We start from the raw sequence: 17,017 nt of genomic DNA, 5'->3' as shown, positions 1-17,017 counted from the left end.
GTTGTTTTAAGTTCCCCCGAATGTCATTCACATTTTATTTATAATTTTACTGAACTTCCAAAGTTCTTTGAATTTTGACCAGACTTGGGATTATGTGCATGATTAGAAAATTTTTACATAACCATTTTTATGAACTTCACAAAAAATACAATGTTTGGAACGATAACACAATCTCATGACCGAGTCAGGTGCTAGTCAAGATATTGGACTTGACTCACTCGGTGGTGTGCTCTATCGGTCGCTCGATTATTCAAGTGTACTTATGAGTCTTCGAGATGAGCTTTAATCAAGCTGTGAGGATTGTGCCTCGATTCTTGTCTTTCTCCATTGGTGGTTCTCATTGGTGGATGGTGATTAGCTCAATCAATTCTGAGTGATGCAAGGGAGGAGTTGTATTATTCTGTTTATATGCGACTATTAGCTAGTTCCACAACTTGTGTAGCTTCTTTGGTCGCTACAGACCAAAGCATACCAAAATAGTCCTTCCTTTAGCCTTAGAGTTAGGGTGATATGAGCTACTACGGGGGCCCAACACTTCCAAAATTTCATTTAGAAAATTGTGTGATGAATGAGTAAATACTTGCATTTTGTCCCTATTAGATATGCAGAAGAGCCTTCAATTTTTGTAAGGCTTTTAGGCGCTAGCAAATTGTGTCACAAACATTCACTTGAAATCAGCAAGGATGAAAGTGCTCCTCGCAGTAATGTATTGAACCACCAAGGGCCGACTCTCTACGCTTCAATGATCCTAAACAAACACATCCGACTCAAATGAGGCTACTCGGTAGATCAAATCGGTCATTTCCTTATAGGATTATTGTGTCAGGATTTTGAACCTCTCTAAGGGCTCGAGCTAGAGAATTGTTGAGAGAACAAAATATTTTTCAAGAAAATTATTTGAAATAGATGTTAAGTATGCTACATGTAATGTGGATGTATGCAAGAGAACACTAGCACTCTTATCCACGACATAGTGGTTTAGGGTTTTAACTTTTCATTGTGAGGCGTCGGGTTCGAATTGATCAAATTACTTTTTGGGCTAAAATTTTCAAATATAAACATGACTGCATTATGAAGTAAAGTGAATTTTACCAATAATTAACCAAATGTAAACTTAACCACTCAAGTATTTAACTAAAGTTGAATTCAAGTACATATTCATTTTACTAACAAAGTTGAAAATGGAAACTTGGAAACAAATAATTGTCAATATGTATGTCATTAATGTGGTTGCACGAATCTCGATGGGATTGAATAGTTCACACAAAGAAAGCAGAAGAAGCACGGAAATTTATCATTGCACTAGTCGACCGAATTTTAAGATGACCGAGCGAACCACTGATCGAACCAAAAAATACGGCATGCATACGTTCATGATTGATCGATGAAGATTAACAACCTTCCAAGAGAATTTTTTTTGAACAAGCTCTTCTACCGAAGGAAGGGTGTCCGTTAGAGTACGATAATTATTCTTTGTCTAACGGAACAATCCTTCACGAAGACAATGAGCCCTCGCAATGAACTTCTTCTGAAGAGGTTACCAGAAATCATCAGTTGGTTGATACTCTCGGCCGACCGAATAAATACAAGGTGATCAGACCAGACAGTTACGAATGCAAAACGACGCCACATACGATTACATACATGAAATGGTGCTAACAGTAATTACATGGTCAAATTGTGTTTACGTTAGTTGCAAATATGTAAAGGTATAATGATTCATAAATGATTATAATGTTTCTATTAAATAGAGACAATCATGTAATTTACTATATCATTCCTATGACTTATGAATATGGGGATCATTTTCATAAACGGGGATACTTGAAAAATTCTACAAAAACTTAAGTGTTACTCGAGCTTACTCTTCTTCTACTCCCTTTCCTTTCACTTGCCCAATGCTCTATCCACATGACAATCTGAGATTCAACACAATCTAACACATCTCATTTCATGACTATGAAGAGAAAATATATTAGCTAAATGGATCAAATCATTGGGGAGCTAGCACAATTACATATATATGCTTGCAAAGCATGAATACATGGCTGGGTAACATTTGGCATTTATCACCACTTGAATAATAACAAAAAGTAACTTTTCGAATAAAGAAAAAAATAGTAAAATTATTTTAAAACTAAAACTTTCAATTATATTCTAAAAAATTTATTTAATTACTAATTAATTTTAGGAATCTTGAGTGTCCATTAAAATCATTCATTCTATGTAGTTATGGAGCTCAGCTTCAACTAATGCTTGACTTAAATTTTGCCCAGTTTATTTGAAAATGTATATTTTGTACTTTCATTTTCTAAATGTTAAAAAAGTGATATTTTTAATATTAAATAATATAAAAGATAAAATTTAAAGTTTACATATTTAAATATATAGGAATTAGGAGTGATGCGTTATTAACAAATTCTCATCATCCAACACGACGAGTTTCAAGGCATGACATGAATCTCGAGATAATATTTTGAGCAAGAAATGTTCAAATATTGATAAAAAGTTGTTAAGAGCATTGTTATTTTGACCCCCAATTAATGAACTAAGGTAAAAGGGCAATTTTGTAATGTGGCACAGCCACCTACCACATCTCTACCTACCGCTCACCTACCGGTCACCTACCGGCCACCTACCTCCCACCTACCTCCTACCTACCACTCTCTTGCTTCTATAAATAGAGAGGGTGTGAGGCTTAGGAGAGCAAAGGGAGAAAATATCTTAAGCTACCACAAAGGAGGAGAGAATAGCTATAGAGTTAGAGAGGAGGAGAGCATCTTGAGGCCTTGTATCAAGGTGTCGCTTGAGAGGGAGGCCATAGAAGGAAGATGAGGGCTCATCTCTATGTATAAGCTATGTATTCTCCATTTCTTTTGCCTTAGTGAAATATTTGATTGATTCCCTCCCGTGGACGTAGATCCAGTTGGATCGAACCACGTAAACGATCTGTGTTTGCTTATGTTCTTTCTCGTCTCATTTCTATGTCAGGAAGTGCATATCTCACAACAAGCATCAATTTCAACAAACTTATAGTCAAACTGACAAGCTCGATGAGATAGATCGAATTATATCAAAATTGGTCTAATCCAAGTCAAATCAAGTCCATATCAAGTCATTAAATCACTCTTGAAGGTTTTTCAGACATATTTAGAAGGTTGAACGAATATTGAAGCTAGCAAGCCTATAGTCGAATAGAGTGTCTCCAAGATGAATCCAACGAGCCCAAGATTGTTCAATTATGACATCGTTAAGACACTCAAATGTTCATCGAAAGTCGTTTGATTGAGGAAAGCTCTCTGAACTGTCTGATCAAAGTAGATCATATTTTTGTATTAATTGCATCAAAAACACTATAAATAGAGTCTCACCCCTCTCATGAGTGGAGAACTTGAGCCTTGAGAGAGAGCTTGAAGCTTTGATAATGAGTTGAAGTCCAACACCATCCTTACCAGTGTCGATCGCCGCCAACAGTCGTCGATCACCACCAAAAGCCATCGACCACCGTCGATCGCTGTTGACCACCATTTATCACCGTCGACCATTGCCGATTGTCGTTGACCACCGCCGATCGTCGTCAACCACCACCAACGATCATCGACAACTGCCGACTGTCATCGACACTCGTCAATCGCCGTCGGCTAGTGTCTACCGTCGTCGATAACCACCAACCGCCATCGATCACCACCAGCTGTCATCAACTAACACCAACCAAACATCGTCAGTTAACGTTGTAACTTGAAAAATTTAGTAATCCTTTCCCTTCTGTGGGACTAAAGGTTTCTCTAATCATCCATATCTAGTATTTTTTACAACTGGGCCAGACCACGTGTTTTTTTTTCTCTTTACAGGTCTTTCCACGTAAGAACTTGGGCAGCATAGTTGCAGTTTAATAAAACGCGGGCCTCGGGTCGCAGCGGGTTCGAGGCCCACGTTTTTCCTTTTTTTCACGTACGTGCTTGCCCCTTGGGTTCAACCCTGTGTTCGTCGTCTGCCCTTACCTTCCCTGCGAAGCTCTCACTTCCTTAGCCCTAACCTGTCGTTTTGGACGCCTTCTTCCTCCGATATCCCCTTTCCCTATATTTTCTTGGTGGTTTTGCACCTAATCTTTGAGATCTTTTGGTTTCTCGTGGATTTGCACCATTTGATTTTTCTTGATGCTTTGATTTCTTGTTGTTTATGTTGGATTTTCTTTATGATTTTGGGCTTGAATTTCATGTCTGTTTGAAGAATTTGAGAAACTCGTGGTGTTGTTGTTTCTGTTAGTTGTAAATTTGAGCTGAAGAAGAGGCCTTATTGGGGGTGGATTTTGTCTATGCTGTTTCTGTTAGTTATGTACTTCAAAGTTGGGGTGTTGTTGGTGTTGGTGCTTCTATTTGTTGTGATTTTAAACAGATGAATAGGCCTTATGAGGGAGTGGATTTCGCCTGTGATGTTTCTGTTTGGTGTTGGTGCTTCTTTTTGTTGTAAATTTGAGGAGAAGTAGAAGCCTCAATTCAACACAAACATCTAAATAATTTTCTTTCATTCATAGAGCTGAACAACATTGTTCTTTTATCTACTTTGTGGGAAAGCTATTTAGCTTTTAATTGTGTTAATAGTAGTAAGAACGAAGATGAAAATGTTGTTAATATTATTCAAGCAAATGTTGCACTTGATGTGAATGCAAATTTTGTTGGAGTACAAATGCTATTATTAATGAAAAACATGATAACACCTTTGGGAGAAAAATGATGGCACCATTTATGAGACAATTAAACTGATGTAGCTCCCTCAAACAGAGCCTTATTTAATATATAAGGTAATATTAGAAAACATTTCAACTCTTGAGCCTATTTCACATCAGCTCCCAAAAGAAACGGAACCCAACCGCAGTCAATGACGAATTGCTCCCATAAAATAAAGATTTTTATATATGGAATTACTTTTCTTGCAAGAAAAAACCTGAACAAGGCATCAGGGGTATAATTGGTAATCCACACCGCCTTCTAACCGTTCGGCGGCCCAGCGAATACTTAAAACCAAAGCGCCTCACGCAGCACACCATCTTTCCTCCAAAACCAGAGGCGGTAGCCGTTCTCCGCGCCTCTTTATCCCCTTTCTTCCAGCTCTGAAACCAGAGAGAGAGAGAGAGAGAGAGAGAGAGAGACCTTTACGATGAACGGGTCAATCGTAGACGACGATCCCATCGAGTTCAACTATGAGGCAAGTGATTCGGAGAGCATTACAACCGAATCGACGGAATTGAGGGCATTTGAAGACGGGGCGCTTCTTCATCTTGATGAAGGGGACGATGAGCACATCAATTTGAAGCATAATTTCTTGATTTCAATCGGGCGGCTGGCGGAATGCTGTTCCGTTGTGGAAATTAGGAGGGTGATGCATTACTTTTCTGCCATGGGTAGGGCGCAGCTCGGGGCATTCGGGCTGTACGTGAGAGCGTTGGCGGAGAAGAATGGTGGGAATGCTAATCTGAATATGGGGTGGTATGGTACTTCCGTAGAGGGGGTTCGTAAGATTGTGAGGAATGGGTTTGGTTCCGATGGAGTGCCGATGGGCGGGACATTTGGTTTCGGGATATGCATTTATGGAGCGTCCTCTGCGGCGAATTGGTATGCATTTTAATCGTCTGTTTTATGCTTATATTAACTGAAATCTTTGTTTTCTTTCGATAAGTAGTGTAGAGGTCGTTGCTCCACTGCAATTCTTTCAAGATTTATGTTCTTTTATCTAGAGATTAGTATGGGTGAGAGCCTGAGAGGTATGGTTGTTTGCGTATTTGCATTTTAAAATTGGCTGATTTGAATGCACACCACACAATTTTTTATTTTTATTTTTTGATTTACACGTCCAACACCTAAATTTTGATACTTATATAATTCATAATTTTCTTACATCATATAAAAAATGTTACTGATATTAATTTTTTTGAAGAAAAATGCTTTTTTTTTGTGATTATGAAAACTTAAGTATTTTCTAACAAAATATCAAAGTTCAAGTGTTGTAAGTACATAATAATTATGTTGTAGGGACTTAAATCACACTTTAAAACTCTATTGAAAATATCAAGTTTTGTTATAATGCCAAAAAATAAAGAAATTATATCCAGATGTATGAATAGTCGAATTAATAAGGTTCTTAATGCTCCTGAAAATGCCCAAGTTTCCTTTTTTTTTAATGGAATGAGACATGTTCTTACAATTTTAATCTTCTTGGTGATTGTAAAAGAGGTTCTCCATCCCTTTCTTTTTGAGTGACAAGAATGGTATTCCGTGCATTCAAAATTTTAAACATTGTTTGTTGTTTGCTTAACTTACTAAACAGATTCAATTGCAGCTCAGCTTTCTGCATATTTTAAATGCTCGTGCTATTATTATGGAGTAAAGTGTCATGATAGTCTCCTACTTTTTACTTGTGGCCATCAGAGTCTATGAAAGTTTTAAATTAGTCTCAAAACTCTCTCAATATAGTCTGAAATAGTTTCCAAAAGGACTATTTTAGCCCATATTAAAAGATTGTGGTGACTAAATTAACACTTTTATAGACTCTGGCCGATGAACCGTTTGGGCACCATTTTGATACTTTTCTCTGTTATTATGATTAAATACAGAAATGCTTGCATTGATTTGTCTTTCTTATTTGACAGTGTTCTATCGTCTGTTGCTGATGTAAATGGATTTAGGCACCTTATTTTCTGTCGAGTGATATTGGGAAAGACAGAAGAGTTTCTTCCTGGTACAAAACCATTTGGACTAATTTCAGATGAATTTGATTCTGGCGTGGATAATCAGAAATTTCCCCGGAGGTACATCGTGCGGTTTTCTGATGCAAAAACTCGTGTGCTGCCGTTGTATGTACTGACTGTCCAATTGGAGAACACCCAATCCAAAGGTTTGTTTTTTTCCTCTCAAAAACTCTTTCATTGATTGAAAATTTTAAGTATTTCTTGAATTGTTAATATTTTCCTCTTTTATATTCAGGGAGCTTGAAGGAAATTGTAGGAAGGCCGCACTCACCATGGATATCTTTCAGCAAGCTGATCTATACTCTTTCTAAGTGTTTATCTTCCTCAAAGATTTGCTTGATTAAAAGGTTCCACGTCAAATATATGGTAATTAATTGAACTAATATAACTTGGGCTATCTTTTGACTACTTTTTCCTCCTGCTTTTGCGTTTTTGTCCTATTAATAGCTGCATGTGATTTTTTTTTTTATAATTTTCTTCCTCATTTTATAAAAAGCATATGATTTGTGTATCTGCAGGAAAGGAGGATTTCTCGTATTCAACTGGTAACTCAACTTAGGCAAACAGTTGGAGATGAATTACTAGTCTCAGTTATTAGAAAGTTTCATGAAAGGTATGAGTTCCTATCCAACTAATTCTACTTTGTCACAGTTGGTGTATTCAAATCTGTTGCACTTATAAATTTCACTTAATGTTCATTAGTTGTCTACTGTTGCAAAATTGCTTTGAAAGGTTTCTGTTGCTTCATAAAATGATAATGGATTTCATGATTGCTTTATACCTTAATGAACTGATTTATGTGCAAACATTGTTGGAGAGAAGATAATTTTTATTTATGGTACTTTGCATAATGATATTTAGATATTGATTATACAACTTCTATTTATTAGGTGGATTTCTGCTTCCCCTAACAAGGGCCTTTCATGTCGTTTAGTATATCTAGGCTTTAGCTTTTATATCATTCATTTTTGAATTAAATTATATGTTTTAAACAAATTTACAAATTGTTTGCAAGCAATAAATATTCCTCATAGAAGGTTTCATATTTGGCTTTGCCTCAAATATGCTCTCCATTTCTATTGAAACTTTATGTTGTGTTCGTTGGTGCAGACGTTATTTACTTGTCAAAGTTACTTTTTTCTGCTGTCGTAACTGGTCAAGTTCTTGTAGACTAAGGCTAATGTTTGCTATTTTTTCTGCTTCTTGAAGGAATCGTGAGAATAAGATACATTCTTTACAAAGGCACTAACAAATAGAACAGAAATTTGGACATAGGACGGCTACAACAATCAGAATTTTTCATCACCTGCCTCTCCAGACATTAACTGCAGTTTTTTTTTTTTTCTTTTGTGTGATGTGCGTATAGTTGATTAACACAGTATTGATGATACTGAAATTGATCTGTATTTTGTTTTTCAATAGATGTTCATTGTAGGGTCCGATAAAAAATGTGTGGATTCGAAATTTTCATTGTGTTGTTTTGTTTTGGGGAACGTAGGATCACATATGCAAAATCATTTATGTACAGTTCTTTTGAATTTCGTTAATTCTTTGTTCTCAATGCATGAAAATGCTTATATTATTATAGCCTTAGCAATATTGTGATTGGGGCATTTAAATGCATACCACCAAATTCCTATGCATTTACATGTTTTACACCTATAGTTTGTTTTTTATATTTATACCATCAAAATCTTTCGCATCACATCAAAAGTAACATTATGTTTTATGTTTAGCGAGTGAGATACACTTTTTCATGCACAGAGGTTTCATACATTTAAAAGATATAAATTTAAGTGATAATGTTTACACCACAGCCGTTAGCATAAATCTCAAAGCATTTAGACGACCCAGATGAGAGCAGACAGCCGAAGCTTCTTACCATACACTATTGCACGGTCGGGAATCAACTGACACATTGCGTTGAGAGATTCAAGCGTCAAGTCACACTAACAGTCCAGGCCGACCGAGATGCAAGCATCAATTCTTGATCGAGGCTGATATATTGACCTGCCTATATCGTGGTGAATGAAATCTACATTCGACCGAGTGATTCGGGCGACCAATTCGTCGCTTGGTCGCCACTCAGCTGGTCGCTTCAGCCGACTGAAGTTAAGCAAGTAGACCGACCAATTACTGTCATGCTAAAATTCAAATTGTAATACATATATGGTCTAAACTTCATACGATTACTGAGAATGTCAACTGTATTGATGGCAGTTTTCATAGTCATTCCCTCATTTCCGTATTTGTACAAAATATACCTATATAAATAAGGAAGAAAAATACAGATAAAAGACCTTTCAATTACTCCCTCGACAGGCAACCTCTGACTCACTACACTCCCTCTTTCTCTTCTCCTTCACTCCAAGCTCAAACGCTCGAAGTGTGTTTACAAAGATCAATTTAGAATCCAACAGATAGATTACGTAAATACATAGGAATTGATGGATATGTATGTAAATCTTGCATTCTAATAAAAAATATATTAAAAAATTTCATAAAAATAAATAAATTTCATGAATGAAATTTTGAAAGGAGTTTATGAGAGGAATAAGATGTGATATACCTTCATATTTAGGGGAAATTGAGCAGTTTAGGTTAAAATGAGGCTTTGATGATGTGAGTAATTAGGGCAAAGCAATCGTAAAAATTAACGCAAATTAAGAGAAAATACTAAGATTTAATGAGGTTTGACAATTTGCCTACGTCATCGGGAGTGGAGTGACGGTTTTTCTTTCAATTTAGAAAAAGAGTACAAGATACTCTTAGGATTACATATATATATATATATATATATTATATATATATATATAACCTCGATGTACAATATGTAATTATAAAATTACTTCTACCTTCAACCTACATAATAAAAAAAAAAAATAAAAAAAAATAAAAAACTCCTCCAATTGGACAGATACTTCCGTTTCACTCTACTCATGAGTATCGCTACGCTCGCTCTCTCCACTCGGCTGGCTCGCTCCGTTCCTCTCCAACATCTATCCCTTATCTGGTATATGAGTCATACCTAACAGATGATATTTTAGAGAGAGAAAGAGAGGGGCGGGGTTTGCAAGTTGCAACAGAAAAATGAGAGTATGTTTGGCTCGATTTGTGGTATTTTATAACTTTCCTGCAAAAAATTCTTGTAGCTTTGCTATAAAAATTTTGGGGCATTTACATATATACCACTATTATAATTAACTAGAAGAACACTATTAGCATTGGTTATGAGATGTATCCTCAACGAAGAAGAAATAGAAAAAAAATTCAAGAAAGTCAATATAACACACATATACGTTGTCTAGAGCATAAAACAAGCACATAAATAGATGACATTACATAAAGGCATTGTTCAACAGATGCTAAGGTGCTAGAGATGATATCTCAGTATTAGCCAAGTGGTATTGTGGCACCAGAGAACATGAAAATGATAGTTCAAAAATCCGAGAGCTTAGTGCTTTGGCGTTGATCAGTTGTTGCTGAGACACCGGACTTCTCGGTGTTAGGAGTAAAAATCTGCCCAAAAAATAAAGAGCTTAGTAGTGATTGTTGTTGCAGAACGAATGCCTGATAGATCCAATTTTAAAATAGTTTTAGAGAAGACTTAGAGAGATATAATGAAGTCTGTATTGACTGTAAAAGTGACAATAGAGAGTGTAAGTGGGGATTTGGGATTTGTTTGGAGTGGTTGTAGTTTTTTTTTTTTTTAAATGGAGGTTGTAAAGTAGAAAACTACGGTGAGAATTATAATCATATATGATTTTCAAAATATATTCGTTTATTTTTCTTTTTTTGATTTTAGAAGAAGTCGTCAGCTTGTCGATCGTCGTTTACTTCTTTTATTCAAATAAATCTCCCTCCTGAATCATATCGGTAATTCAAAGAGTAGAGGAACCGAATAAGAAGGGAAATACGACAAAATGACAAACAAGAGAAAAAGTAAAACATGGAGAGTCTACATGTGATAAATCTCGCAAGGATAGGTCAAAAATGTCCCCCCAAACAAGATCGAGCGGAGACATCTTAAATCAATATCTACGAAAGAAGTATCTATGTAGATTACCTATAACTAGAGAGTCAGGTGCATGTACATGTTCTATGGTCAATAACACTCTCAGAAGATTATGTTCCTATTGGTTAATTACATATTGGGGGATACCCAAAAATACTCTCAATAAAAGAAGTTTCACTTTATATTATCATAGACTTACGGTATAGACAAGTAAAAGAAAGTTATTCCATGTGAGAACAGTCTCAATGGTTCAAAGCTCACGCTAAGCTATCGGGCAGAGAGCGAGTCTCTCACATCCCAAATGGGTAGCGTCTAATCGGCACATAGAGCCCACAGAATAACCTAAATCATCTTGACGGAGATATCCCAACACGTCAAAGCATGTTCGGGTCATAAGGGCATTGGACAAATTGTCGTATCTCAAATGAGCAGCAGCTCATCGACATTAGGCCGTCAAGATGATATCAACAGAGTCAAGGAGCGACAGGGCGCAAAAGGGCTCAACAAAAGGAATGTAGAGTCATCCTATAAGGTAGAGGTAACTGGGTCAGAGTACCACAAACCCGTCATCCACAGTTACTAGAACCCTAAGTCTACCCCCTGGTTGTGAAAGTAGTCGACCCAACACGTCCTGAGATCCCCGATCAGCAATTCATGAATTGCGTCATCCACGGGAGATCTTTGTGGCCCTAAGGTCAAAGAAAGGAAACTCTATCATATGACTACAAGCTGGAGCTCCAAGAGGTGGGACTTATACCTGTCGAAATGACAAGGATGCCTCAGGAAAAAAAAAGTGGAGGTTCAGCTACGAAATTGGAAACGCTACAAACAAAAGGACTTACACCCTGTTTGAGTTGGGGAGCTTTCTAACACCCTAGACGCACTAGATAGCCATCTATATAAAAGTATGTTGGGTCAGTCAGGTTAAAGAAGCACAGGGACTCCTCCTCTGGATATGCAAATGTGAATGCAGTTATCTCGAGCGGTCTTTAAGTATTGTGGAAGCCCTATTAATATATGCAGGAAAGTAAAATTTTATTTTTTAAATCATGAATATTTTAATCCTAAAGTTTAATTATCTTGAATATTTTAGTTAAGATTTTGTATAAAATTAAGAATTTAAGTCCTAAAGAGCCTATGTTGCATCGTGAAATCCCATATCACAGAAAGAAAAAATGAAAACAATTCGGACAAGTGCAGTCATGCAACATGATGCAAAAAACAAACAAGGCAAATAAAATGATAAAAGGCCAAAGCCGTTGGGTTGGCGACATATCCCAAAAAGGAAAAAGAGCAGTCGGACTCCGCATATACATGCACAGTCTTATTGTGGAAGCCCTATTAATATATGCAGGAAAGTAAAATTTTATTTTTTAAATCATGAATATTTTAATCCTAAAGTTTAATTATCTTGAATATTTTAGTTAAGATTTTGTATAAAATTAAGAATTTAAGTCCTAAAGAGCCTATGTTGCATCGTGAAATCCCATATCACAGAAAGAAAAAATGAAAACAATTCGGACAAGTGCAGTCATGCAACATGATGCAAAAAACAAACAAGGCAAATAAAATGATAAAAGGCCAAAGCCGTTGGGTTGGCGACATATCCCAAAAAGGAAAAAGAGCAGTCGGACTCCGCATATACATGCACAGTCTTATTTCTATACATCGATATAAAATGCAGAATTAAGATACGAGGCACGAGCATCTACTTCTGGTCCCCTCCACGTGGTTCCCGTGCCAAACGCCTCGGAACCCATACCCATATCTTATTTCTGCTACAGGACTCTCTTAGACTCTAAAAATTATATAAGAAAAAGAAAAATACTCAATCCTGCATGAAAACAAGTGTCAGCGGGAAAACTCACATGCAGATAACGTATCATGAGTTATGCCTTAAAAGCGGGGAGCTAAATAACACATGCAAGCAAAATTTTCAAAAGTCATCACATGCTCCCCCCATATCAACACTTGTATGTGTGCATATAAATAGACATGACTCTCTGTAGAAAAACGTCCTAACACAGTACCACACATATGCAACATGCAGTCACACCACAAACATAGGCTCCACCCTCTGTGTTTTGAGTTAGAGCTGCAACACCACTTCTTGGTCGCACGACACCATATGACTTCATCAATAGTGTTACAATATTGTCTTGCAATATCACGACACTATCCTTCTCGGAATGGAACCACGCTATGATGTCATTCCCTATATTTGGATGTGGTGTTAATTTCAACATTGCGGCCTCATCAGACATTATGTTTGTTTAGCTAAGAATCGTGGTGTTTATTTTAGCATTGCAGCCCTAGGCCATGAGCCCCACCGATATGACAGCCATGATGCTATTTTGAGTATTACATCTCTATGATTTTGCCTATCTAAGGCTAGAATTGTGCTCAATGACATATTTGTGATGTCATGGCTACAACTTTTAGAGCGGTAAAGCCACTTCTTTATGACATGGTGCCAAGGCTTAACTAGGAATTTGCTTTCTAGTTGACACATATTCAGTGAAATGTCCTCCCTACAGTGCAATGACCGTGGTTCATTTGGTTATTTAGTCGCATTCGACGCTTTTGCTAAACAGTTTCAAGACTGATTCTTTATAGGATTTGGACTTCGGGGTTTATACCCTAGGCCATTAGGTGCACCCCTTTATAGGGGTACCAGTCACTCATCTTTTTTATTTGTTTAATAGATGATTTTAGTGGTGTCAAATCGGTGTAGGTTCATATCTTTTTAGATAGCGAGTTAGGGGAATGTTATCCCTGGATCGTTTGTTACGCCTTTTTGTATAGGTGGCGATCCACACTTTGCCAACTATACTGACCAGACTTATGGTGTGCTTGCCATTATCAACTAAAATATTGTAAGTTTTTTTTTTTTTTATCAAATTTGAAACTCTAAGCCACTTATTGAGGTGTTAGGATAGTTATCAAAGTCCCACCAATAATTAGGATCATTAGGCTCATTATGCTGCGTGTGAACACTGCCACCATGATCATTTGGGGCTAGCAGCGGCTTGTACTGTGGCGCCATCCCGGTGGCACATAGGTCCTAACCTTGTTCTCCTCTAGTTTCAAGGGATTAATACAATAGTGCTATTTGCATAGCCCTGCAATATAATTCTTTTGTAAGGTAGCCTTATGTTATATGTGCATGTACGCATAGTGTCATATATGAATGAATCCCTTTATGATCGTGTGTTTGCTTTTTTGCATGAGTTTTACAAGCGTTGTATTGTTATATTACATGTCATGTATGGGCATTTTTATACCACTATACCTAGATTAATAGTGATTGGTGCCTTGATGCTGCCCTAGTGGCGTCACAAAACCAACCTATCTTTCTTTAGGGCAACATTTTAGTACCTTGAGACCGTCTATACGAGCCCGTGGGATACTCTTCTAATTTTGGATTAGATTTTGTATGCATTGTATAACCCATCTTGTATTTGTTCCTAAGTGTGCTTTCATCACATTGTTTCCACGTATTAGATGCATTTGTTGCATTCCCCATAACATTTTGACCTTTGTGTATTGTGCCCTTGTGGTTTAGTCCCTAAGGCACTTGATTTGAGGCATTTCTATGCAGTCAACAACTCGCTTTGTTCAAGTGAGTTTGCCACCTTTTCATATAGTTTATGTTGTATAAGTCAAAATAATAGTGGAGAGACTTCGTAGAAATTAGTATGAGCAGTGATTATAAAAGGAAAATGAACCTTACCTAATGGCTTGTCCAAGATAATTATCCAATTACTACCATATCTCATATCTCGTTCCAAGCATTGGTTTTGGTTAACATTCGTCATTTGTTGTGGCAAGTGTTAGCTCTTTCACATGCTCAAGATAAGGCTAGTTTTGATGATCTCGTCAAGATCTTATGACAATGCCCTTAGACCTACACTGCATGAAAGTCACTTAGGTGTTTATTTAGGCAATACCTTGTAGATGCTTGTTTAGAATTAAAGATATGGTGTTGTTTGATTTTTTCATACGCACAACTATTGTTATGGTTTGTGAGTCAACCGTTGAATCTTTTGTGTTTTTTTTTTTTTTAAATTTGCTTATGGAGCCAGGCATGTATTAGCATGCTAGGGCGATATTCTTGTAGGGAGTGAGGTTTAATGTTATTGAATTGAATTAAAGACTTTTATGAATATGTTTCTTAGCTCTCCTCCTACAAGACTAAGATAATTATATATTACATGCACTAACATTTCTCTGCAGATTGAGTCATTATTTTAGACTTTCTTATATACATTTTAGAGTCTCTCAGACAGTTTATATTGAAAATAAGATACATGCATGAGTCTCGAGGAGCTTGATATTTGGGTACCATTTGACAGTGACCATGAGCTTATGCTCATGCCTCATACCTTAATTTCAAAATATAATTTATATTTAGATTTAGTATCAGGGATGTAGTATGCGAAACCCAATCACCGTTTTTTTAATGACATGTTGCCGACCCAATAATGCCTAGGTTGTTACTATTTATTTGGCACGTTTACTTTATTGTTGTGTTGTCAACTTCTCTTTTTGGATTGTGGTTTGTTTGAATTTGGGCAGGTTTAGACTTGTTATGATAAATCTTTTTTTTATAAATGTTTTTTCACTTAAAGTACTCACTATAATAAAATTAAGGATTAAAATTTGCAATATATTAAAATAAGAATTTTATTTCATCCTTTTACTTTTTTATATGACATTATGGCTATATACTCATAACTACATACTCATATACTCATATCCCCTTAACACATTAATAGAACCTCCATACTTATGACTAGCTCCAGACAATATTGATTATTATATTGTGTGTCATGAGGGGAAGTATACTTGCTTCTCCAACCCAATTGACCAAGCTATGTTTTATCTGCTTAGGTGGTTGCCTAGCACGGTTTATCATGTTGGAGGTTGTCTCGACCTATACGGGAGCATGCGTCGCTTATAGAGTTGCTTTGATTTCGTTAGTCGGATCATCCAAATTCTTTCCACTCTGCAAGCATCCTTGTCAAACCCTTACTAGGTTTAAGTCATGTTACATTATTTTAGTTCATATAGAGTTTTATGAGCTTCAAGTTCTTTTGCTTTGACTCTAAGGGTGCTCAACTGCCTTGGACGACACAAGGTATTCTTAGTCTGGTTGGGCTAACTATCTTCATGACCAAATAAATTTAAAGTATTATTATCACGTGATGATAAATCCAAAGAATTATGATCAAAGAATCTCAATATGTTTTGGACTTTTCTCACCCACCATTGGCTTGGGCCCATAATATCTCATTTTTGATTCCTTGTAGTTGTCTTGTACGCTATTTTTTGTTGAGGACGAGTTTCCGATCATGTTATGGTGGTCCACTCTCTGCCCGATAGCTTGACTATGTCGTAACATTATAAGTTTTCCCTTATTTAAACGATGAAAATTGTATTGGCATCTTATTTTTAAAGGTCATATAAAGCGTGCATAAAATATTTTATTGAGAGTCTTTATGGGTATCCCCCATGATGTAATTGACTATGATGATATATCGTCATGGGAGATCTCTTTGAACCTAGAACAAAATAAGTTTAATATCGTCTTCTGGTTCACATATAATTGCCTTTTATAAGACTTTTCTCGTATATTTATTTGCGCGAACTACTATCTGATTTGCTTCAGACAACTCCTCTCTAGTTTATATTATGAGAATTGTCTAGTAAGATATCTCTGTATATGTCTTTTTTGGTGTTCCTATATTTGCCCAATTTCAACTTACATTTCCTCGCTTGTCTCTTTTGAGCAAACGTCGTTCTGAGAGAGTTCTGAAGAGAACAACTATGAAGAGGGGTTCTTAAAAAAAATAAAAAGGGGTGTGAACAATCATCTCAAGTGCCTCAGTGTCAATTGATCTATCTCGGGTGTCTCAACTAATATTGAAATTCATTTGATTTTTCAATTAGACAAAAAAAAAAAAAAAAACCTTACAAAAGTGTCTAAATAGTCTCATCTAGAGCCGATTTGACTCATATTGAATCAATTTTGGTGTCATTGGGTCCGTCTCGTCGAACCGATTAGTTTGATTATAAGTTTGCTAAAATTGAATTCTGACTTCTTTTTTTTAATCCGAGTTTAAATATTTATTTTTTATGCTCTAAGAGTTATGCTAATTTTTTATTAGTCATAATAAAAGATATTTTATTGATGATGTATGCATGAAAATGTATACTTATTTTAAAATATTTTTTATGAATCATATATATATATA

At 36.2% G+C, this 17,017-nt stretch overlaps 1 protein-coding gene across 2 annotated transcripts; it reads left to right on the top strand.

Annotated features, from left to right (window-relative positions):
* Positions 1-5,059: 5,059 nt before the first annotated feature.
* LOC110022797 (probable inactive poly [ADP-ribose] polymerase SRO2) lies at positions 5,060-8,249 on the top strand. 2 transcript variants are annotated; one of them, XM_020721908.1, is made up of 5 exons: positions 5,060-5,612; positions 6,683-6,891; positions 6,981-7,111; positions 7,264-7,358; positions 7,955-8,249. In XM_020721908.1, exons 1-5 carry the CDS (start codon positions 5,158-5,160, stop codon positions 7,992-7,994), a joined length of 930 nt encoding a protein of 309 aa, XP_020577567.1. In that variant the 5' UTR covers positions 5,060-5,157; the 3' UTR covers positions 7,995-8,249. The 2 variants fall into 2 exon arrangements, with proteins under 2 accessions (XP_020577567.1, XP_020577566.1); XM_020721907.1 differs by having other exon boundaries at positions 6,647-6,891.
* The last annotated feature ends 8,768 nt before the right edge of the window (positions 8,250-17,017 follow it).

Source organism: Phalaenopsis equestris, unplaced genomic scaffold, assembly GCF_001263595.1.
Source record: "Phalaenopsis equestris unplaced genomic scaffold, ASM126359v1 Scaffold000202, whole genome shotgun sequence".
Taxonomy (NCBI): domain Eukaryota; kingdom Viridiplantae; phylum Streptophyta; class Magnoliopsida; order Asparagales; family Orchidaceae; genus Phalaenopsis; species Phalaenopsis equestris.
The sequence above is the reverse complement of the archived record's forward strand: the minus strand, read 5'-3'. Positions and strand labels throughout refer to the sequence as shown.